At 38.1% G+C, this 23,453-nt stretch overlaps 1 protein-coding gene across 4 annotated transcripts in view; it reads right to left on the bottom strand.

Annotated features, from left to right (window-relative positions):
* The window catches only part of NOL4 (nucleolar protein 4), a 183,867-nt gene that overhangs the window by 123,321 nt on the left and 37,093 nt on the right, over window positions 1-23,453 (bottom strand). For all 4 annotated transcript variants that reach the window (XM_042839931.1, XM_042839932.1, XM_042839933.1 and 1 more), the window contains exons 3-5: window positions 15,633-15,744; window positions 15,008-15,120; window positions 10,965-11,097 (exon numbers count right to left, since the gene is read on the bottom strand). In XM_042839931.1, coding sequence (XP_042695865.1) covers window positions 10,965-11,097; window positions 15,008-15,120; window positions 15,633-15,744 — 358 coding nt within the window. The remainder of the gene's footprint in view (window positions 1-10,964; window positions 11,098-15,007; window positions 15,121-15,632; window positions 15,745-23,453) is intronic.

Genomic DNA, 23,453 nt, shown 5'->3' with positions numbered 1-23,453 from the left:
TTTTGTAAGGTTTTAACTGCAGTCTTATTCTTTGGACACGATTGTGCGGGACACAATTTTTAAAGACAGATCAGTAAGAGTTGAAATTCTGTTGAGCTTCTCATGAAAATATGGTTCTTGAACAGGTAGCATAGAGGGGCATTTAGAAAAAAATACAAGTTACTGAAGAAGATGCATATAGACCTATAAATATTATTTATCGATTTATAAATCTATATGTGCATATATGTACATCTATGCACATATGTACATAATACATATACATATTAATCTTTATATACATACATGGAGTCTGTTGTAAAAGAAACTTGATTGCACTTTCTTGTTTACATTTACTTTCAGCCTCTCTAGACCATCTGGCTGCTCTTACTATTTGCATCACCTACTCTTGAAGAAGGCCTATTTTCCCTATTGCAGAAAATTCACATCAAGAGTTCTCATATCTTGTAGTTCTGTCTCTTCATCCTTTCTTTGACAGGCTGCAGCTTCAGCTGCCTTCAGAATCATCACCCAAGAGACACTTAAACACTGCAACGTAACAAACCGCTGTATGTCTCCGCCAATTAAGTCATTAAAATTTTAGCATGGTTCATATTTTGGTTCTTCATGGAAGAGTGACTATGTGTAACTGAAATGTCATCACTCTTTAGTCTTTGCAAAGAAAAACAAATAACTATTCCCACTCTGTATCTCTCATTTTCTTTTTCCATCAAACCAGTAATACTAATTATTGTTACTAAGAATTTAAACATCTGTTGATATCATGGATTTATCACAGTGTTTCTCAAAGCACAGAACAAAATTTCCTAATCAATTATTACCCCAAAGTACATGTTACTCTTGTCTTACTTAAAAGCTGCTAATGAACCACATAATTTATCCTTGTTTACAATCTTACTTAAATATCCATGCCCATGTCTCTAGTGATGTGAAATCCAAGCTTCAGAGTATGAAAGGCTAAAAATAGAGTTTTGAATTCCACCTTGCAGTCAGAAGTAATTATTGCTTTTACACAAGTTTAATCACTTGTTTATAGGAGGGATCTAGGACAGTTTTTATCAGAAATAACTCTACCTACTGCTTAGGGAACAAACCCGTTCAGGAAAATTCATGGGGCATCAGTAGATGTCACTTGCTCTCTCAGATGTGCACTAAATTGATTCCATCCATTCACAAGAAAGTGACCTTGTAAAAACTTGTAAAAAAAAAGAAAATGAAAATCTGAGGAAGGATTTAAGATGCAGAGATGCAAATATCTTTATGATCTGCAGTAGAAACCGATCTCAGGACAATGTTTCTGCTGGAGAACTGTGATCTAGATGCAAGTCCAGAACAATTATTTGTTTTCTGCCTGTAAATAGCAGTGTTCCCCAGGGACTGATACTGGCTCTGTTCTTGTTCATCATCTTCATCTGCGACCTGGATGAAGGGAAGTTTGCTGATAATACAAAGCTGGGAAGAGCTGCTGACACACCAGAAGGCTGTGCTGCTGTTCAGCAAGACCTGGACAGGCTGGAGAGGAACCTCATAAGATTCAACAAGAACAAGTGCAGAGTGCTACACCTGGGGAGGAATATGCATCAGTACAGGTTAGGGCTGACCTATTGGAAGGGAACTCTGCAGAGATGGACCTGGGCATCCTGGTGGACAGCAGGTTGGCCATGAAACAGCAGTGTGCCCTTGCTGCAGGAAGGCCAATGGGATCCTGGAGTGCATTAACAAGAGCATGGCATGCAGGTCAAGGAAGGTGATCCTCACCCTTCTATTCTGCACTGGTGAGGTCATACCTGAAGTTCTGTATCCAGTTCTGGGTTCCTCAGTCCAAGAAAGACATGGAATTTCTAGAGTCCAGGAGAAAGTCACAGAAATGAGAGGCCTGCAGCATCTTTCTTACGAGGAAAGGCTGAGACCTGGGACTGTTCAGCTGAAGAAGATAAGACTGAAGGGGAATCTGATCAATGTTTATCAATACCTAATGGCAAGAGTCAAGTGGATGGGCTCTTTCCATTGACAAGGAAAGGGGCAATATGCACTGGAACGGGAATACAGGAAATTCTTCCCTGAGTGGCTCTGAATAGCTAAAAATGTCTGTCTGCCTATCTGGGTGTTCCTCCAGGACCCAGCTAGTATACAGCAGAGGGCTTGAGCCTCACATGCCTCCCAGCAGGCTGCCAGCTGGTCACCACATGCTAAAAGAACTAGTAAAAGAACCTGCTTTTAAAACCTGTATTTTAATCTGTCTTGATGTTGTCTAATTGTTCATGTATTTTGCTTTCTCATTTCAATCTGCACTGTCTTTTTCATGATAAACACAGGCTGTTAGTGTTTGTGAATACTTGGAGGAGACCACTGAAGTTCAGCTTAACCAAAAGATTCCAAAAAGATCAGATATTGCTTCCATCCGATTGTATAGAAGTGCCAGAGATAGTATGTCCCCCTGCCTTAGAATAAAGAAAATGGTTACTATTTGGCAATGCTAAATCAATTATTTGAAAACATTGCTCCTCAGATCTTAGGTAAACTTATATAACTATGTGTTCAATATTATAAAACTGTATGGTACTAAGAAATTATTACTCTCTTTTTCAGTTGAAGCATTTGCATTTGGTTAGCAAATCACTTCTAATTTTAAACTTTCATTGGGAAAAAAAAAATCAAATGAAAACACTTTGAAGAAATTTCTGTATTAAAAAAAAAATTGCAAGACAGCTCAGTGTCTCCAGTGAATTTCCTGTTCAGACAAAAGTAAAATATTACTTGCTTAATTAAAATATAACACAGTAAGGAATTAATGGCTATATTTAATTTTCTTTAAAGTATGCTCCTTTTACTAAAACAAAAAAAGCTCAATTATATTTTTGTATATTAAATGTAATAAAACATGAAATAAATGACTAGAATATATTTTAAATCTAACTATAAATGAAATATGTATTTATACTGTAAGGAAGCTGATAAAATTCATCTATGAACATAACTACTGCTAACGTCAACTGGTACATGCAAAAGAATAAACTGGATAAAATGTCTGTACTGGAAAACTAAATTAAATCCCTATGCCAGAATGCCCTTCACTGATTTTGAAGTTACAGAGAAATGGAAGGGAAAAGCCTGACAAATGGTAAGATATGAAAAAAAGAAAATCAAACCAAAACCAACATATTCCGAAATCCTGCTAGGCCTAGTTACAAGGTGCTGTATTCTTCAGCAAAGTGGCCCACTTCAGTACCTACTTAAGGAAGAGAGAGCCTGGTGGGTCAGTCATATTGTCAAAGTGAAACTTCCATTGACAGAGAGCTTGTCTACTGCTGTTGCAACCTGTAGACCTGTTGTGAAGATGTAAAAGGATATAGGAGTGAGGCTGGCCTTTCACACAGGAGTAGGCTTCACTTAACACCAGACTAGTCATGTAAAAAGAGTGGCTGTGAATAGAGTGAATGGACTGCAAGCACTTTAGCATTACTTTTGAAAAGATAGTTCTCATTTCTGAGCTATTATTGGCTGAAAGTATTCCCTTATGTAATTATGGAATAATAGCAGAGAACTTGATTGTAACCAACAGTTAGTAGTTTGTTGCTAACAAGCCAAACATGACAAACAATTTTGAGGCAATTATTGTCATTAGAAGGCACACTCAATTGTTCAAGGCAAGCATAATAGAAAGTGACAGTTGCGCAGCTGGGAGGGTGGTACGGGAAATGGGATTGTTTGCTGCTCACAACACGACAGTCGCACTGTAGCTGAGAGTCTGCTAAATGCATAATTCATGTTTAATAATATTTTAGTCTCTGAAACAAATTACGGTATAAGATAGAAAAAAGAGTACAAAGTCATCAAGGAGAGAACACAACTTATAAAAACACAAGAGAAGACACAATTAGAACTGAAATGCAGGAGGAAACAAATATTCAGTCCAATCAACTCACAAGATGATTGCAACACTGCAACCAGAAAATGAATGTACAATAGCTTTTCAAATGAAATAAAGTCAACTATAAAAGTAATCTTTGCACTACACGTTAGTGAGAGAGATGCTCATGCCCAAATCCCAGTTTGAGAGCCCAATCTGATCAGGCTCATTCACCCACCTAGTAGACTTCTGCTCTCAGCCATGCACTCATTTAAGAGTAACATGGAGGAAGGAAGGCATGCTCTGCATGGAGAGACAGTGTCACTCAATACTTAAAACATATTTGAGTTGTATAATGACACAAAAGAAGATTCTACTTTATCAGTGCTCTGATGACAGTGCAAACATAAACTGCCCCAAAAGTAAGCAGCTAGTATGTTAAAATACTTGATTTGCTGAAAAAAAATCCACCCAGCAGGATCTCCAGAGGATCTGTAATGATGCTAAGGACTAAAATTTCTAATACCAAAGCACCAACACTTCAAACTGTTTCACAGGTTCAGTATAACACAGTATCTCTGACATCGTAGCAGTGCTTGAGAGCCTTGATAGTGTCACCCATCGTGCCTTTTGCACTGATAGCGTATCACCTCCAAAGAAGCCATTAAAACACAGGTGGAAAACATGCAGTACAATTGCCTGCCTCTCTGTTCTCATTTCAACATTTTTTTTTTCTTCTCTCTTAAAAGTATTAGTATAAATCCAATTACATGAAAGCAAATCTGATGGGCCAGATCACCCCAGGTGTAGCTCCACTGAAGCAAAATAATAGTGTCACTGTATGCCAAGTTCCCAGGTCCACTTTAAGTCTGCTTAGCAGAAAATTATATTAATTTTCTAAAATGGAGAAATATATTACACCAAACTCTCTGTTTAAAGGAACATCTGTAATTTTGTCAAGAGTATGGTAACACTTCAGCGCAGCCCAAAGACTTATTCAGAAACATGTATATGTGACTCTGCAATCTCGTGGTTGATTCAGGAACAGATCTTGTGCTTGGGAGAGGTAGCAGATTGGGAGCTGCAGAGACAAGAGACCTTTGCTTATCCTCAGAACAGATTGCTAAATTCAAAAGCTCCCTCATACCCTCTTGCCACTGTGTCTCAGATCTCATCTGTGGAATGTACTTGCTGCCCTCCGTCAGCCTCTGCGGTGTCTGCTCAGCCTTGTAGAATAAGGGAAAGGTAAAAAACCTATCTGTACCAGGGGGCTTTCCTCTCCAGGGAAATTAGAGCAAGATCACAAAACACTGTGGAAAGCACTATATTACCAGCATTGCCATGATGGTACTGTATGCATTTCTTCTTCTCCATTGCCATGAGACAGTCAGATATCATAGATCTCATTCAGTATGCTTGTATTTATTGCTTCATCCTTAATTGTACGTATTGAGGTTATTGCCCCAAACATTACAAGTTTCGCCAGGTTGAGCAAAAACAGAAGGTCTGAATTTAAGTCAAAATTCAGTAGCTATCCTGGCCCCAACTTGAATTGCAGTTTTAAGTGGTCTGCAAAAAAAAAAGCAACTGTTTTTCTATACTCTTTATAAGATAGCAGCGCTAGTTTCTCCATTCTTAATTAGATCAAACCCCTGCTATTTAGCAAAAAAATACCTTCTGCTTTAGGGTAAAATGCTAATCAGCCTAATGCCTTGTATAAAGTACAAGCATAATAAGCAACTTTTATAGTATTATAGCTGTGTTAGTATGATCTACAAATTGCAAATAAAGCCAGTCAAGCCACAGAAAAACTCCAAATTAAAAGTCTTTTCATTAGTATGGGAGGTTGCAGGGAGGAAAACTAGTAAGCTGCTCTTTATTTTATTTTCAATATTGTTATTACAGCTTTGTGACTTTGTGTGGTTATTTCAGTCCATCCCATGCACTACAGAAGTGTCAGGTGCTTCATTTTGAAGATGTCAAGATTTTAAGTAAAGACACCCAAATCCTGCAAACGTTTTGCTTAATCTTGTGTGCCGTCACAGAAGTCACGCGCAATTTGTCCTCATAGACAATAAGCATATACTTGTAAAGAATTTCAGTGCTCCAACAGAAACTAGTGACAATATCCCTTAATGTAAAATAGCATTTGCATTTCCATAGAGATGTCTTAGTCAGCAGCAAAAATATTGTAGTGGGTTTAGTGTTGAGAATCTTCTGCTTGCACGTTGTTTTTATTTTTACTACTTGCTTTACTCAACATCAAGAGCATGGCAAAAACACAGGCAACACCAGGGACGATTTACCCCAGTACGTTCTTTTGCCAATCTGCTTTCACTTTGGCCTGAACTCATACATTTCACTTAATGCTTGATCCCATGCATTTCACTTAAGTCATATTGTGGAAAAAGAAAACTCAGTATCGTAAGACAGTGAGTCCAGATTTCAGTGGAATAAAAATAAAAGCAGAAAAAAGTACTACAGTACAGCCAATTCAGAATTTGGTTAGGGCTCATTTCAGAGAGAACAAAACAATGGCAGGTGTGGGTCCAGCAAACTGCACCCTGCACAGACGGAGCTTTAACAACTGAATCAGTTAATATTAATTCAGGTGAAGCTGTTAATTAAAGATTACAACTTCGATGTACAAAACGGTACTTACATGATAAATACCTCCATCTGTCACAAACACCATTTGTGTGGAGGAAATGGTTAATGCCAACAACCACATCTCCTAAACACATACTGTGGAAAGCCTGGCAATGTGAACATGCTGGGGAAAGAGCATCAGCATGATCCAAATGACCACAAACTACCTGAATGCAGTTGTCCATCACATTACAGTACTATTACACCATATGCTGTACATTGACAACTGGGAAAAGCTTATTCCTAATTTCCTCATCTAAGATCACAGTAAAATTCCTGCCAAATACTGAATCATAGCATATTTTGCTATAGCAATCTCCTACAAGCACAGTCTCTATACAGTGCCTGTGAGGGGGAGCTCTATATGTTTACAAGTATTTATCCAACTGCATCATTTTCAACTAACTGTATTAAAGAGAAACCCTCCACTCAAATCCAAACAAAAGCATTAAAATGCTTTGCTGCACTTTGGTAGAATTAAAGATACTGTAAATAGAAGGATTCTCCATCTTGCACAAAGTTATAGTCAAATAGACTCATACCTGTTTTCTATTCAGTGGCTCATAGCATAAAGCATAACATTTGCTCCTTATTACTTCTAGTTGTAACAAGTTCTACATGTTCTCTACCAAAATAAATAAATAAATAAATAAATTTTTTTAGGTTCAAGCGCAGAGCTCCTAATACAATAAGAAAAATAAAAAACAAAACCAAAACAAGCTCCTTTATTTCAGGTTCAGTTGCCAAATCTTGTCTGCTGCCTACACTCTTGAACAGGAGCAAAAACGTTTTGATCCAGCTACATCCAAGAGCATTTCTAGAGCATTATTAGGAAAAAGCAGAATTAAAGCCATCCCTCAAGCAGAAGCTTTGCCTGCAGATAGCCAGAATGCAGCGCTCACCCTAAGAACAAACTTAGGACAAAAAAGACGTAGCATGTTATAGGGAAACAAAGTGAAGAGAAGACAACCAGAATAGGTGAATAAGAAAATAGGAGCAACTAAGGGAGCAAGTGCAAAAGAGAAAGGCACACTTCAGCAATTTTCAGCCATGTAAACCAGCTGGCTGCTAGGGAAAGCAGATCCCGGGGACTGGTAACCAGATAGCCCTACCCTACTCGCAGCTGGGGAACAAACCAATTGCAAATTAGAGCTGCTTTCCTTCTCCAACTCCCCAGGGAAGAGCAGCAGCTCTTTTCCAACTCCTCCCCCACAGTTGCAGCAGCCCTGCAGGTGCTCAGGATGCTATTTTCAGCCATCCACTAGCAGGTGTGACTCAGGGTTCTGTTGTTTAAAAGCATTCAAAGGCTAACTTGAAGTGGGAATTCTCTTTCACAGTATTGTTGTGTATTCACTATTATGTGCAAAATATATTAGCTGTCCTTATTTTTAATTTTTTTTCATTCACTTTTAATCTACTATTCTTTATACAGTGAATTTCACAAAGCTTTGGCACGTTTGCAGAGCTCAGGATTTTTATGCAGTACCTACACCCATTTTTAGTGCAACACCCAATCTGTTACAAGCAAATACACACTTTCCCCTTCTGTATCTTCTCTCAGCAGTCTTCCTGCTGACCATGATATTTCTGGATGCAGAAGTCTATCACTTTCAGCCCATACTGTGGGTGGCTCTTGTAATTGCCTTTATTCTACTTAGGTTAAAATGACCTAACCATGAGAAAAAGAACACAGAGTACTAGACTAGACATTGTTGAGAAATCGGAGGTCAAATTTTCTAGTATGAGCTCTGCAGTGGATTTCCAAATACCTGATTGAATATGGTGCAGATATAGCCCCAGATAAGAAGGTATGTAAACATCTTGTTTTCTTTCATGTTTATAGTGTCAGTATGCTGCTGTGCTCTGATAACTGACCTGGAGAGGGTATCTTCTTTTAAACCCCAGTGGCATGGTCAGGCCCACTATGCATTCCCCTAGAGTACACCAACTCCGTGTATATCATACCATTAATCAGTTGAAATCCATGGGAAGAGAATGATAGATATCCCAAAATATTCTTAGGCCATGTTAGATGAAAGGCCATGTAAACACACAGTGACAGCATGTGCAACCTCTAGCCACTGATGATCTGTCCTTAATCCAACCCAAGGCAGCAGTGATTCCTATTTGCATATTATTCCCATTAGCAGACCGTTACCCCAGTGAGAGCACACTTGTGGCAGCAAAAGATGTGTGCTCTCCTGTTCCACCACAGGGACCATTCCTAGCCTTGTATGCACAGAAAGTCACACACAGCGGTAAACTTCCACCTGCCAGAATGCAGCAAACGTGTTTCAGATAAACCAGACACCAGATGTCTTTACAGGCAGACTTAATCTGGTGGCTGACGTAAACTCTCACAGACATATAAAATAGCTTGAGGGAAAGGGAGAGGAATCACTTTAGACACACACATATGCACTTAAGTCCTAACTTCTGTGAGCATGCACCGTAATTGTGTACATTTGGGAAATTTTCAGTAAAAACTGTGACAGCAAAAAGAACACTGCTACTACATTGACTTTTCCCTTTGTCTTCCCTCCTTCCAGTACCGTTTCCTTCCCTATGTTCCAGTGTTCACTGATTTCTTCTAATCTTCTTCTCTTCCTGCCCTCTGCTATTTTTCCTTTTTCCTCTCCTTCCCACAATTTCTTTCAGTTTCTCCTTCAGCTTCTTCTTGCCTATCTTGAAACACAGTTCTGCTACAACCACCGTCACTCAGGTTTGCAACTTGGTGGCATCTAAGACTGGAAAACCATGGCGGGAAGAGGTGTTATTCCAAATTTCTTTATCAGAAAATGTTTTAGTCAGAAGAAACAGCAAAAGAAATAGGATTGCTTTAGGAAGGTGAGAAAGTGCCATTTGGGAAAAGAGGAAAAAAGCAGAGAGACTTGATGCAATTCTGTACGATCACGCTACCTATAGATCAAATCACAGTGCATTTGTTTGCCACAGGTATGAAATGGCAAGTGACAGATTTTCAGCATTTTATCATTCATACATATGTTCTGCTATGATCAGATGTACTGCATGACTCTTGTTGGAGAATGCATTAAGACCTGTGTGACAGGCATTTCTCCATAGGTTGTTGCACTGTAATTTCTACCTCATGTACATATGCGTACATGCACTTAATTACCTATCAAGAAATATTTCATATGAAAACATATTATTTATGTAAACAGTAACCTCTAAAACAGTTTTTCACCCAAAGCCAGACACATAAACTCAACAGTTTCCAAAGTATCTTTGAAAACTCTGACTTAGCAGTAGTATGTCAGACTCCATCAGCAAAGTGAATTATCTTCCCCTAGTCCTGGAGTGCTGCTCCTTTAGTCAACATACTTGCACACATTTTGTGATAATTTAAAGACACCAAGAGAAAAAGTGGCTGTGGTTAAAATCTGGCACAGGAAATTATCATAAACATACTTCTCAATGTTTTTTTTGTCTATAAAGTGACATAGCAGAAGTTCCTGCCCTTGACCAGATCCTGTCAGCCTCAATGCAACACACGCGTTCTTACCCACAGAACTTACAAGCTAACAACTGATGATGATGCTTTAAGTGGAAAAAATCCAGCTTAACTATCAAATTCCACATACTTCTTGTCCGAGAAATGTAAGCATTTCTAAGTTGACACACATATTTAGGAAACTATGGCATAACAAGTACAGAATATCATGTTATATTTAATAGCAATAGAACAGATCTGCACTTTGGGTATTACTCCCTCTCGTGCCACTGATGAATCACTGTAACAGTCTTTACAGGACAAGCTATGTGTGAACTCCAAACCAAAGAGAAATCTGAGTCCAAACCAGGCAACAAAGAGTAAAAAAACACACCTCTGTTCACCTTTTGCACAAAATAAAACTTCTCTCTTTCACCAACTAATTAGCTTTATGTTACAACTAAACTAGAAATATTAATATTCAGATTTATAATGCTGTTGGTTTTATTTTCTGCACATCTGTTTCCCTGTTGGAACTTGTCTTTTATACTTTTCTCTGAATAACACACCCAGCTCCTAGCTTTCAAACTTCTCTTATATCCTTCTTCTTTCTTCCCCATTTCAACCAGCAAAAACAACTTTCTCAGCCTCTGGATTGCCCTGGAAAGGTTTCAGTTTCATTTCCTTTTATGTCTGTATAGAATCACACTTGGTAAATAAAAATAGTAAAATAATACTAAACAGTGGTCTAACCACTCACCTGTTGCCTAAGCAACAAATAAATTAACCTGGGGGGAAAAAAAAAAAAAAAAAAAAAAAAAAAAAAAAGAAAGAAAGGAAAAAAAACCAACCAACTTAATTCTCTTCATGCTGAGACAAAGGGAACGTATAGTTCAAATTACCTAATGAAACACACTATAAAGTGAAGGACACAGCAGGTACTAAATGAAAGCACAGAATGGGAAGGAGACAAGACAATAGCACATTTTCTGTATGAAAGGAGAGCCTTACCATCCTGCTGGCCCTGGAGATTCTGAGGACTTTGCATTCTTTCTTCAAGATTTGAGCTGAGGTCAGAGTTCACAGCTGACATCCTCGTAGAGTCACTCATATCAAACTCATCACTTTCTATAGAGCTTTCATCCTATAATTTGAAAGTTTCAGAGACATGTCAGAAAATGCTGGATGCTGTTCAAATTGCATGTGAGGCTCACTCCATTTCATTTGTCCCTGGCATGGAATATATTCATGCTAATGCTTGTGTACATATGCAAACAAGCAGAGCACATAAAGAAGAGCAAAGAACATGCAGCACTTATGTGATATGTTAGTCTGACAAATGCAATTTGATCAACTATGACGACACTCCATTACCACACTCGTAACTGTTTCCATAGCATTTTGTAAAATAGGGTTGCAACTGGAGACCCCACGCAAAGTCCTTGTTACTCAAAACATGGTTGAGGAGTGTTCTCCATAGTCTGTACCTGAATTCCCTATTTTTCCCAGGCAAGGCAGGTAACCCTGTGATTTTCACTTACAGTAAAACATTTCAAAATGATCTAAGAAGAATCCACAACCAAGTTTCCTCAATACAACTTCGCCCCTACACCGCTATTATGTTTAAGGAAGCATCCGTGAAAATTTTGAAGACTGTTTATCATGCTCAAATGACTCAAAAGTCAGTGGAGAACTGAAGTAATACAATCACATGGGAATCACTTGAAATTTATTCTACCTCACATATCTTTTATATGATTTATCTATCAAGTCCAATTACAAAATCTCTACTAGGAATGATAAAAGCGTGGAAAAAGTCCCAGTCAGAAAGTCCCGTTACAAAACTGTTTGAGACCTAGTCCAGAATATGTTTATACACAGGGTTAACGTGTATATAGTACGTTTAACTTCACTCATTTCAGTCCCACTGCATCCACTCACAGATTAAAAATTTAGCTCTCATGAGTCTTGTTCTGAAAGCTGCAGTGGCAACTCAGAAACCTATGGCAATGTATTTTCAATAACAACTTTTCTGAAATAATGGCTCCTATTGTGAATAAAAGCCATTTAAAGAACATATAGAAAAAATAGTGTCCACTGAGGATTAAAATACTTTTCCAATTTATATGTTTTTATTATTATTATTATTTGCTTGGTTGTTGTTGTTTAATTAAAACCAAACTATCTGGCAGAACTCAGACTATTTTTATTTGGGCTGCTTATCAGAAGCGACCTAAAAAAATGGCAACATTTACAACAACTTTTTTTTATTGTGCATTTACTGTGAACTGGTTTCTACAGATGCTAATATAGTTGCTTTCTTCTGTCTAAGCACTTGGACCTTAAGTCAGTTCATCTTGTGCATCTTAGTGTCATTTCCAGCTTGTGTGGGCATTTCTCTCATTTTTGGAAGCAAAATTTCCTGCAGTTGCATCTCTTGTTGAAAGAGGATGGCACTGCCAAATGCCATCCAAGAGTAAGAGAGGGACAATATGCAAGGTGGTACTGCTCTGCACTATCACTCCAGGACAATGTCAAATATTGAAACAAACATAGCTTGTTTCTAAAGTTCTAATTAAAAAAAAAAAAAAAAATGGAAGAGAGAGGGATTCTCTTGTGGGCACTTTTTTACCTTGCCTGGATGGGGAAGGAAACACCTCAGCTACAGCACAGTAAATATCAGGAACATGAGAGCTGTGCAAAGCCGGTGGCCACCAAGCTCGTGCTCCAGACAGGCGGGGCCAAGATGCACTGTGATCTGGTGCTGGGATTTAGCAGAAATGTGTGCTGCTTTCTCAAAGAGCGAGATCAGGACACAAATTTCTCCAGACCTTCTGGAACACTGTGACTCTGTTGAAGCACAGTGGTGGTATTTCTCATTTGTCCCTGCAGGAGTCAGCAAGCAGTGGCTTTCATTTTCTAATTCTGAGGTTGGGCTATATATGTGGGCTGCCAATCAGGCAACTGATACTTGAATAGGTATAAAACAACACCACACATAGGCAGCCTGTTTGCCTATGGCAGTGTGTAGAATATCTCCACCTCACACTATGAACTGTGTAGAACTTTTTGTACAGGCAGGTGTGGGGAGCAGAACTGGTGGCCACTGGCCTCTTTATACCAGATGCAGCACCTCTGTAAATTCCCACATGTAAATGAATTCTCCTTTTAGATTAAGCCTGTTTCCCTTTTGTTGATGGCCTCAGATGAAAAATGATGAATTGAGAATGAGAGAATTTGGAGACTTTCAATTGCTGTGCTGGCTCGTTGTGGCATCTAAGTTCACTCCAGTCTCAATTCCGCCCCCACCATAAGAACAGAGATGTGACTGATGAAACCTTGGAAACAGAGCCTTCCTATAAACCCAAGCACAATTTCAAGTGCATGAATTCTTTCTGCTTTGCAACATAATATTTTCACTACCACTTCTTTCTCAGTGTAACAAATGCATAGTCCAGAGCAAAAAATAAATTCTTAGCAAAACTGCTTTGAGAAAGGACATAAATTATTATCTTGAGGACTTCCTTTGTTTCCAGGAAAATATAACGTGACTAAAATGTATTAAAAACTACTTTTCTCTTCATTAAAACAGTACTGCAGATATTTCATACACAGTGAGATCAGAGCTACAAAACTGAGCCAGGCAGGGAGATACCAAGCAATGCTGCTTCCTGCTGCCCCTGTATCTTTGTCACTGGTTCATCTAGATGAAAAAACAGTTTAAATATCAGTCATCAGTCCAGAAGGACTATACCAAAACATTTGGGCTATAGAGGCACTGTGGCAGATCGCCCTGATCCATCATGAGTGCCTGACCCTACTGTGGGATGAGTAACTGTCAAAGAGGGGAAGTGGGGAAACCAAAGAGTCCTTCAACCTCTAAGGCTACTACAGGGATAAAGCCTCTTACCTCCTGCTGCTTGGAATCCTGCTGTCAGATTCCTGTAAAGGGGCAGCACACAGAAGGGAGACTCCATAGTAGGGAAAGAAGACTAGGCTATATTTGTGAATGAAGAACTCAGTAAGTGATCTCTACCCTTCACAATAAAATTTAAAAATAAAAATAAATAAATAAAACAGGCAAAAGTGAAACAAAGATTCCCAGTCTATGGGACACTGAATAATTCATACATCTCCACCAGTAGCCAATATCTACCTATTGTGAAACAAAACCTAGCTGACTCCACAGAAGTCAAGAGTCAGTCGGAGTCTCTGACATAATCCAGCTGCTAAGGTTGTTTTTGGTTATTTTCTTTACTAAAAACAATCTTGTAGTCAGGCAGAAGGACACAGCATGTAGGGTTGCTTTTTGGCTGGCACGTGGCGGGGCTTCTAAATATTTGGCAGCTCAAATGGTAAATGAACACATTTGTAGCAAAATGAGTTTATTACAAATAACGTGATAGCTGACCTCCAATTGATGAAGTACTTCTTAAGATTCGAGAAAAATCGGAATAAATCACAGAAATTATTTTGGAATAAAATAACTGCAATTTGACTTAAGTTCTCCCTGAAGAAACTTAATCAGCCTACTTTTTTCTTTTTCCCTTCTGTTTTATTTGAAGTTTCATGAGAAAACTCTACTCTTATTTATCAATAAAGCAAGCTTTTTACCTTAAAGATTGGACCTGATGTGGCTAGGGCTTCCCACCAAAATATATTGTATCTGGCTACTAACCTGGAGAGCATCATGGCATTCATTTCAACTGTAAATTGTATTGCTTTCAAGAAGTAAACAATGAAAGTCACTCCTGAACATAACACTAAGGCTATACTCAGCAGCCCCCCTCATCCTTTCTGGTCATTGAAAGGGCACCCTCAGGTTCTTTGAAGCAGTACAGCATATTACCATGGAAGGGCATTAAGTCGTGACATTTTCTCTCTGATTACTGATTACTTGCACACAGTCTTGGCTTGATATCCATCACTACTGTAGCAAATTATAAAGATGACATCGACATCAACTTTCAGTTCTGTTTCTTGGCTACCACAAAGACAAGCATCAAAGAATACATGAGAAAAGAAAAACAAACTTAAAAGATTTCAGTTTGTACCTCATCTTGCTGTGAATTTAGTAGCTGTAGCTTCATGTGTTTCATATAGGCCATAGTAATTGGCATATTGTAATCAATCATACTGGTCACCAGTGTTGGCGGTTTCCCATTATCTGTAATAAAAATATTTATTATGCATTATATGTTAGTTGTGGAGGCTACTTCAGCCTACTTTGCAGTCAAAGGCAGACAGTTATGTCATTCAGTTCTAACTTTGGCATTTTCAATTGCTTGTAGGCTGTGCAGATGGAAATCTCCTAAAGAAAAATGAAAATCAAATTCGAAACCTGAAAAGTGATGAGTTCTTCTATCCTAAATGACTACAACACATGCATCCTATCTATTCCTTATGTTTAAGCCTTCATATAAACATTTCCATAGCAAAATAAACTATTTCCTCCAGATAAAATCATTTTTTTCTGTCAGGGGTGCACATGGTATTACACTCCATCCTTAAGCAAAAGCAGAAGATTCGCTACCTTCCAGCTTAAGTAAATGAGATTATCTGACTTATTGAACTGTTCCAGTCTACCAAATTTTTATGAACCTTCACTTAAGCAAGGAAAATATAAATGGTATTAGAAATAAAATTACTTTACATCTCACTGTTTGACACTAAAACTACCTTTATGATCTGCTCCATCTGGGTTTAAATGCATTCTTTTCTGGCACTCTGAGCAACTCATTAGAAATCGTGTCACCGCTTCTCTCGGTAGGAAGGCATAGGTCTCTGAAATCTGAAATGAATAACAAAATATAGGTGTTATTATATAAGCTGATTGAACATGATTTAACAGAACTGATCATTATGTTTCCAAATAAGGCATATTTTCATATTCTGCCAGGAAGCACAATGAAAGCATGTTCTGCATACTATGTAGGATTTCAAGAAATATCCAGCCAATCTGCCTACTTATCATCTAATGGCTAATGGCAAAATTTCACTTATATCACTAGAACCTCATTTTCTGTTTATAGGTTTTTTTACAATTTCTTTTCAGCAAAAAGATTCATGCATAAATGGCATCCCATGGAGGATTATTTAAAAAAAAAAAATCAAAAACGCAACCTTTTGCTTATAACTAATTAAAAAAAATGTTTATCTTGCGTGCTCTATTAGTATTGTGACAATATGTAGACAGATATAGAAGCCTGTGTATGAGTGATGATAACACTCTCTTTGCAGTTCTAACTTTGTATTTCAATTTTTTGTGAAGATATTCTCAAAAAGCTTCTAATTTTGTATTTTAGGGCAAATAAATTGTTGCCAGTTATAGAATTTAGGACTTACTCAAATTTAGAGATTCTGCTTCACCTGGAGATACCTTGCAACAGATTCTGTTTTTTTCCTTCTTTCACTATAATCACTCTTTCTAACCACATACTCAACATTTTAGATATGTATTATTATTATTCCTTTTTTTTTTTTTTTAAACAAGAGAAGAAGAAGAATGTATTTCTGTTTTTAAAAACTGTGTTTTTCCTGCTTCCTCAACAGGGATATATATATCTTTGTAGACATTTTTGCCTTGCTGAAAAGAACTTGGAGGGGAAGGTGCCAAGTTGAAAATGAGCCAATAGCATACTCTGATCACAGATAAAATAAAATCGACTACATTAAACATATGGCCAACAGATCAAGAAAAGTTAATATAACTCTCTACTCAGTGCTAGTAAGGTAGCAGCTGGAATACTGTGCATGGTTTGCCCCTCCACAGCTCAAGAAGGCATCTGAGAAGACTGAGTGACAGGTCAAGAAAAGTTACCTGATTTGCACTTATGTACCTTTACTGTAAAACCTGCAGCAGGATTCAATTTTCTATCAAGAGGCTACGTTGATCAAAGTCTACACAGGAAGTTGAGAAAGGCAGAGATGGGATGTAGGAAAGTATGCAGAAAGATGGAACGGACAAAATACTTTCTTTAAATGTGTATAAATGGAATTAAATATGAAATGCTGTGCAATTCATTCAATGGTATTTCTCAAAAGGATGCTAAGATGAGGGCGAATTGCCTGTTTTATCTCACTGACATACCTTCTTGGCTGCTTGTCTATGTTGAAAGTTACACTTCCTAAAACTCCATGAACTGAAAGACTCTACCACTGACGAATTTAGTAAATAAGTGAATTTTATATTAGTGCTTCTTCTTGCAATATCAGCTTTGTCTATAAATATATGGGAAATCATGCATTGCAAAATAAGACTGTGAATTATACCATCCTGTTCATGCCATTGTTGTTCGAGCTGTTTATTGCTACCAGGTTTTGTGTATACCATAAATCTTATCTGGGGGGGGCAGAAAACGGGATTATTATATGAGCAAAATTTGTTCTGTGTTGAGAATTGGTACAGATTTTCTCTGGGCTGAAACAGTTTATCTGGAAATGAAGGCAGCAGCTGAAACTCTTTTTAAATGGGAAATCCTACCAAAAAAGTTATTTCAGATAATTTTCATGTTTTTTATGTCACAGAATAAATGTTCATTTACCTTCTTATATTCAGAAATATTGCTCATTCACAGTCCTTATGGAATATAAAATGATAGAACTTAAAATCAGCTAGAACTTATCATTAAGAAAATTGCTAAGTGCACGTATGCAACAACCTCTCTCTCATAACATTTAGCACATTTAGCACTGTATTGAAATTAATGGAGCTTACCCATGGATTCATTAGTTACCTGCATTTGATAGGAATGCTCCATTTATTCCAATCAAACATCTCTGTCAAAATTCCAGTTCTGCTCAAACAAGACAAAAATTCTCCATGGAAAGCAAGTGAGCTAAGTCCCAGATTCAATAGGTATGCTCCACTGACTATAAGGGAACCAGGTTTTATAACTAAATTTATCCACATAGCAGATGCTTGTGTCTCCAACTTCCCACTGCAACACGGTTTTAAGGATGCCCTTCCATAAATAACATCAGTTTTCACCAACTTCCTCCCCTGTTTACTTTTGTAATTTGAATTAATCATTTACAGGCCAAGATTTCAGCTTGTTTAAATTGACGTTAAAACAAGAGACTCACAACTTTCCTTATTCTTGCTGCTTGAATATATACAAAGATCTCTTTTCAGTTTTCAGTACCAGAAAGATTTTTAAAAAACAACCCTCACACCTCAGCAATGCAGACTCCCTTTAGGTTTTCTCGTTGAAGAAGAGCATCTCTACTTCATGAAATGAAGATACTGGGTCAGTAACTCCAGCCATGCTCTGAACCAGCTGGCTTAGAACCACTAGCATCCTAAAAGCTCTCTAACCAAATCAGCACAAAGTTGAGCACAAAATTCTGTATTTTATTCCTCAGTCAAGCTTAATGCCTGTGCTCAAGTTTGGGCTTCTGTATGTCATGGATTTGGCTTGCATGTAGTTCAGAATAGAACCTGTAGACCAATGGGACTTTGTAACTAACTATATAGAAATACCTTAGTGGTCTGACTTCATCAGGAAAAAATGTTTTTCTGTCCTCTGTTCTATCTGAAAGAAAGCAATAGTGACTCAGTCCTCACTGATGCAGTAAATTCTCACTGCCTTCACTGGCAATGTTCTTCTCAAGGCCATTAGCTAACAAAAACTATAGCCAGACCACCTCATTTAGTGATGCCCTGCAATCGAAGAACAGTATTGTATTGCAATTCCATTAAATAAAAAAACTAAAATAATTTTTTTTAAAAGTTAAAATTTTAAGAAAAAAAGGTCAGAAAAGTGAATTGAATTGGGAGATATTACATGATTTACATCCACACACTTATGGCGCACATTTTTTGTATGATTTACAGGAAACTGGTCATTACCTATATCAATCAGAGAACAAATAGTGTTGATATATCATACTTAAACATCCCAGAGTTCATCTGATTGACCATATTGATAAAATATGCCAGAGTGCACCCAAAGAGGGTGGATTAGATTGGATAACTTGGATTTCATTAAAAACAAAAAATATTTTTTTTTCAAATGTGATTCATTAAAGTAGCTTTATGTGATTCTTTATTCTTACAGCTGATTTTATTATTATGTCTTCTGTTCTTTCATAGAAACACTTTATGTTACATCTGGATGTATTCCTTGTCATGGACAAACCAGAAAATAAGCACATTCTAGCAGGTCAATGTTTAAGTGTTGTGTGCTAGATATAGCTACCACAGTTGATTGCTTTTTACACTGTAAAGGTAAAAATACACAAAGAAGAAACTAGACATTAAGCTAGGAGTGCTATAAGGTTGTATTCAGTTTGCCCCCAGAAGTTACAGTCCATGAAAACCTACATATATTTTTGTTATAACTCTTTAACACAGAGGGAAATAAAAACAGAGTTGACATCAGTGGCTTACAAGTCAACGTTTTTATAATCTTAATCTACTGCACATAAAAACTCTACACTATAGTAGATTTTGACAAAGAACCATAGAGTCATTAAGGTTGGGAAAACCACTAAGTTCCCCTAGTCCAACCATCAGCCATCCCCACCATGCCCACTGACCACGTCCCTCAGCGCCACATCCACACGGTTCATGAACACCTCCAAGGACAGTGACTGCACCACCTGCCCGGGCAGCCTGTTCCAATACCTCACCATGCTTTCTGAGAATTTTTTCCTAACCTGAACCTCCTCAGCACAGTTTAAGGCCATCACCTCTTGTCCTCTTGCTAGTTACCTGGGAAACCAGGCCAACTCCCACCTTGCTACATGTGGGGGGACCATTGTATCCCCCAGAGGACAGATATCAAGCCTTTCCAAATGTGATCCAACAACAAAAGCCTTCTAAGTCTGGAATTGGTCTACATCCTATCTATTGGATCCCATGCAGAATTAGAAGAGGGAATTAATCCAGTAACTGAGCATGTAATCTGATTCATATTGGAGCTAAGTGAAGTATGCCCTAACTATCCATGAGAACAAAATTGCCTTCCCATTGCATCACTGCAGGCAGAGAAAACGGGCAAAGTGAACTTCATGTTCCCCAGTGTTCAGATGATTTAAGTGCACGGTGTTGTGAAGAGAAAGCTCTCAGAGCTCCATTTTTATTTGGAAAATTAACAAGCACTAAATTGAAGGCAGATTTTAGGACACATATGGCAGAGTAGGAAAGACAAGTGTGAGGAGAGAAAGTGAAATATTGCAAGTGAACCTATTAACCCCTAAGGAATTAACACAGAGAATGTATGTGTAGTCTGGAAGATATGATGTGTCAGAAATGAGAGAATTTTTGTTGTGCATGTATATGTTTTTAATTAAGGATGATGAGGAAAGGGAAGATGATCCAAAGAAAAATTGAAAGAGGAAAGAGAGACATGTAGGGAGAAGAAAATGACAATCTGTCCTGGGCCAACAGCCATCAAACCAGGTGGCAGAAATTGGTTTCTTGATGACAGGAGTGCAAGCCAGACAAGGAAAGTCCTTTCCTCACTTCAGCAAGAGGTCAGGATAGAAGACTGACGTAGGAAAGCATATATATTATTGCTGAGAGTTTTATCAAGAACTCTCTACCCTGATATATTGGGAAGAATGTTTTTCTCTCTCATACACAACTTCACCTTCACAACTCCACTTCCTCCCTACATAACAGGACTATCTTTCTGAGAGGGGGGGAATGCGGAGCATTTGTTAGCTGGTTCTCTGCCAGGGCACTCAAAACTTGTCCTTTGGAAAAAGAGAAAAAAAAAAAAGAAAAAAAAAAAGCAGAAACAAGACAGAAGGATAAAAGTGCACAGGGCTTGGATGTTTCACCTTGCACAAAGGACTGGTGCAGATACAAGTATGTTAGTGTGTTAAGACCCTGCATAAACCTCATATTCTTCTTCTTTCCCAAGCACAGTTTAGCCCTGGATGGAGACCAGCTAGGCTGCAAACTTTCTTAATTCTACTTGATCGAGGAAGTTGTACTGGAAGGAAATGATGTTATTCATAATGTGACCTGTCAAAAAATTCTTTCCAGGGAAAACACATTCAGTGTGGTGCTTAGAGGAGATCTGCAAACACATTCTTTGTTCAAGAGTGGGAAAAAGTCACTTTGTGTTTTACAATTTGAAGAATATTTTTCTTAGTTTGACAGAACAACATCCATTAATGCAAGAACTGGATGAAGAACAGGACTCCAGATACTCCCCGTACCTAATAGACTCCTGTTTTTCCTCAGATGTTATATATTTATGTACTGTTTCTGATGAGTCTTGCCTCTAGCTACTTTCCCTTGACACATCAGTATGTCCCACAAGTTTTACAAGCCTACTTCTCTTCCAGCTCATCATTCTGCTGCTCTTTCTTCATTCATGGGCTGGGAATTTTATTAACCAACCCATTTCTCCTGAAACCCTTGCTTACAACTCAGGCTCATTGCTGCAGTGTTTCATGGTGTTGCACTGTGGCAATGTAGGCTCAACAGGCAGACATTAGATCATTATTCACATGTAAAAATATTCAAGTGCATGCAATTTCAAGAGTTTAAGGTGGCTGCAAGACCTGTGCAATCTATTCTCAAGTAGACACTTAATTACAGGAAACTCTCCAGACGTAATACACAAAGGTGAGGCATTTACTCTTCATAGTTTATTGTTAAAAATGTCATAAATACATACATAGTTATAGATATAGATAGATATACAGTACAACTGCTATCCTTGGCACCAAGGAACACACTCCTTTCCCATTCCCAGCCAACTGTACTCCTGCTGAGCCAACAGCTTGGCCTGACCTTGTGTCCCATGATCCTGCCTTGTGCAGGAATTATCTCCCTCAAGGCCCTCCTGTTTGTAAACTTCCTTGGGAACTGTAGAAATAATCAAAATTACTCTGATGACTTTCAATACTGCAACACTCTGGATGTAATTTAAAGGCATGACAACTCTTGGTTTCATTTAACACGTCTAAGTCAAGACTTTTTTTACTAGTAGAAGACTACCTATAGCTATGCTGGCAAAGAACATAGCCTATCAATCTTATATTGTATACAAGTCAAGCATGAGCATGAAACCTGCTAGTTAAATGGGAAGTGCACTCTTTTATACGTATTTTCAAGGTTACTCTACCAAATCATCGACACAGAATTTGTACAGTTCCCTTCTCACGCGTTAGTGCACGGAGAAGAATAGAATGGGAACTCATTCTAATCTTGAATATTGAAGCACAGATCCTTTCTTAACTAATCTGTAGGAACTGTGCCAAGAAAACTTAAATTTTGAGTTTGGTACATTGCTGCACCATGAAAATGTAAAAGTTCCCTTCCACTATGTTGCTTTTTTAAAATTACCAAGCACCATCTCCTATATACCTTCCTGTGCGGCACCTCCATAGAAAGTTCCACAGAAATCAGTTGCAAAAACACCAGTGACACAGTCGACATTAACAACTCACTTAAGATTACAGAGTTGGTAATTGAGTCTGTATGCTGTTCTGAACATATTTTTAGAGAGAAATACCAATATCTTTGAGTACTCCAGCAACTGGGGGGGGACACTATCAAAAATGAAAAAGGCTCTACCAATTCCAAATTTGTTACTCCATATAAATGCAAACAGTGGTAAATTAAATTACTTCTGACAATTTAATTACCTTTCTAACCATGCTTGAATACTATTCAAAGTCCTGAATAAAGCAGTTTCTCACACGAAAATAGTGACTCGTGCATATATAAGCAAATTAATTACTCAAAATTACTACATTGCAGTCCTTAGAGCTGTGCCATGTATTTTTTTTTAGAAATACTTGGGTATGAAAGATATATGTATTACAGAAGTTTAGCAATTTTTACCAAAAATGTGGCTTTCTTCCCATCATTTTTTCTGTTGAGACATTCTAGTTGTCCAGTCAGACAGCAAAAGCAATGTGATCATCACATGCCAGGAATTATGAATAACAAATAGCAAATCATAGAACCATAGAATCATAGAATGGCTTGGGTTGGAAGTGACTCCGAAGATCATAAGTTCCAACCCCACCTGCCAAAGGCAGGGTTGCCAGCTGACAGATTAAGTATTAGATCAGGTTGCCCAGGGCCCCATCCAACCTGGCCTTAAAAACCTTGAGAGAAAGGGCATCCACAGTCTCCCTGGGCAACATGATCTAGCACCTTACCACTCAGTAAAAAATTCGCCCCTTACATCTAACCTAAATCTCCCTTCCTTTAGTTTAAATCCATTCCCCCTTGTCCTATCACTATTTACCCATGTAAAAAGTTTATTTCCTTCAGGTTTATAAAGTCCCTTTAAATATTGGACAGCTGCAATGAGGTCTTCTCAGATTCTTGTCTTCTCCAGGCTGAACAAGTCCAGCTCCCTCAGCCTATCTTCATAGGAGAGATGCTCCAGCCTCTGACCATCTCCATGGCCCTTCTCTGGACCCTCTCCAGCAGCTTCTCATCTTTCCTGTATTGGCCCCACACATGCATGCAGATGAGGCCTCATGAGGGCAGAATGCTGGGCTACTTTCACTTCCCTCGCCCTG

Source organism: Centrocercus urophasianus, unplaced genomic scaffold, assembly GCF_019232065.1.
Source record: "Centrocercus urophasianus isolate 14NV4802_14NV808 unplaced genomic scaffold, USGS_Curo_1.0 seq_11, whole genome shotgun sequence".
Classification (NCBI taxonomy): Eukaryota; Metazoa; Chordata; class Aves; order Galliformes; family Phasianidae; genus Centrocercus; species Centrocercus urophasianus.
This window is presented reverse-complemented; position numbering and strand designations above follow the sequence as displayed.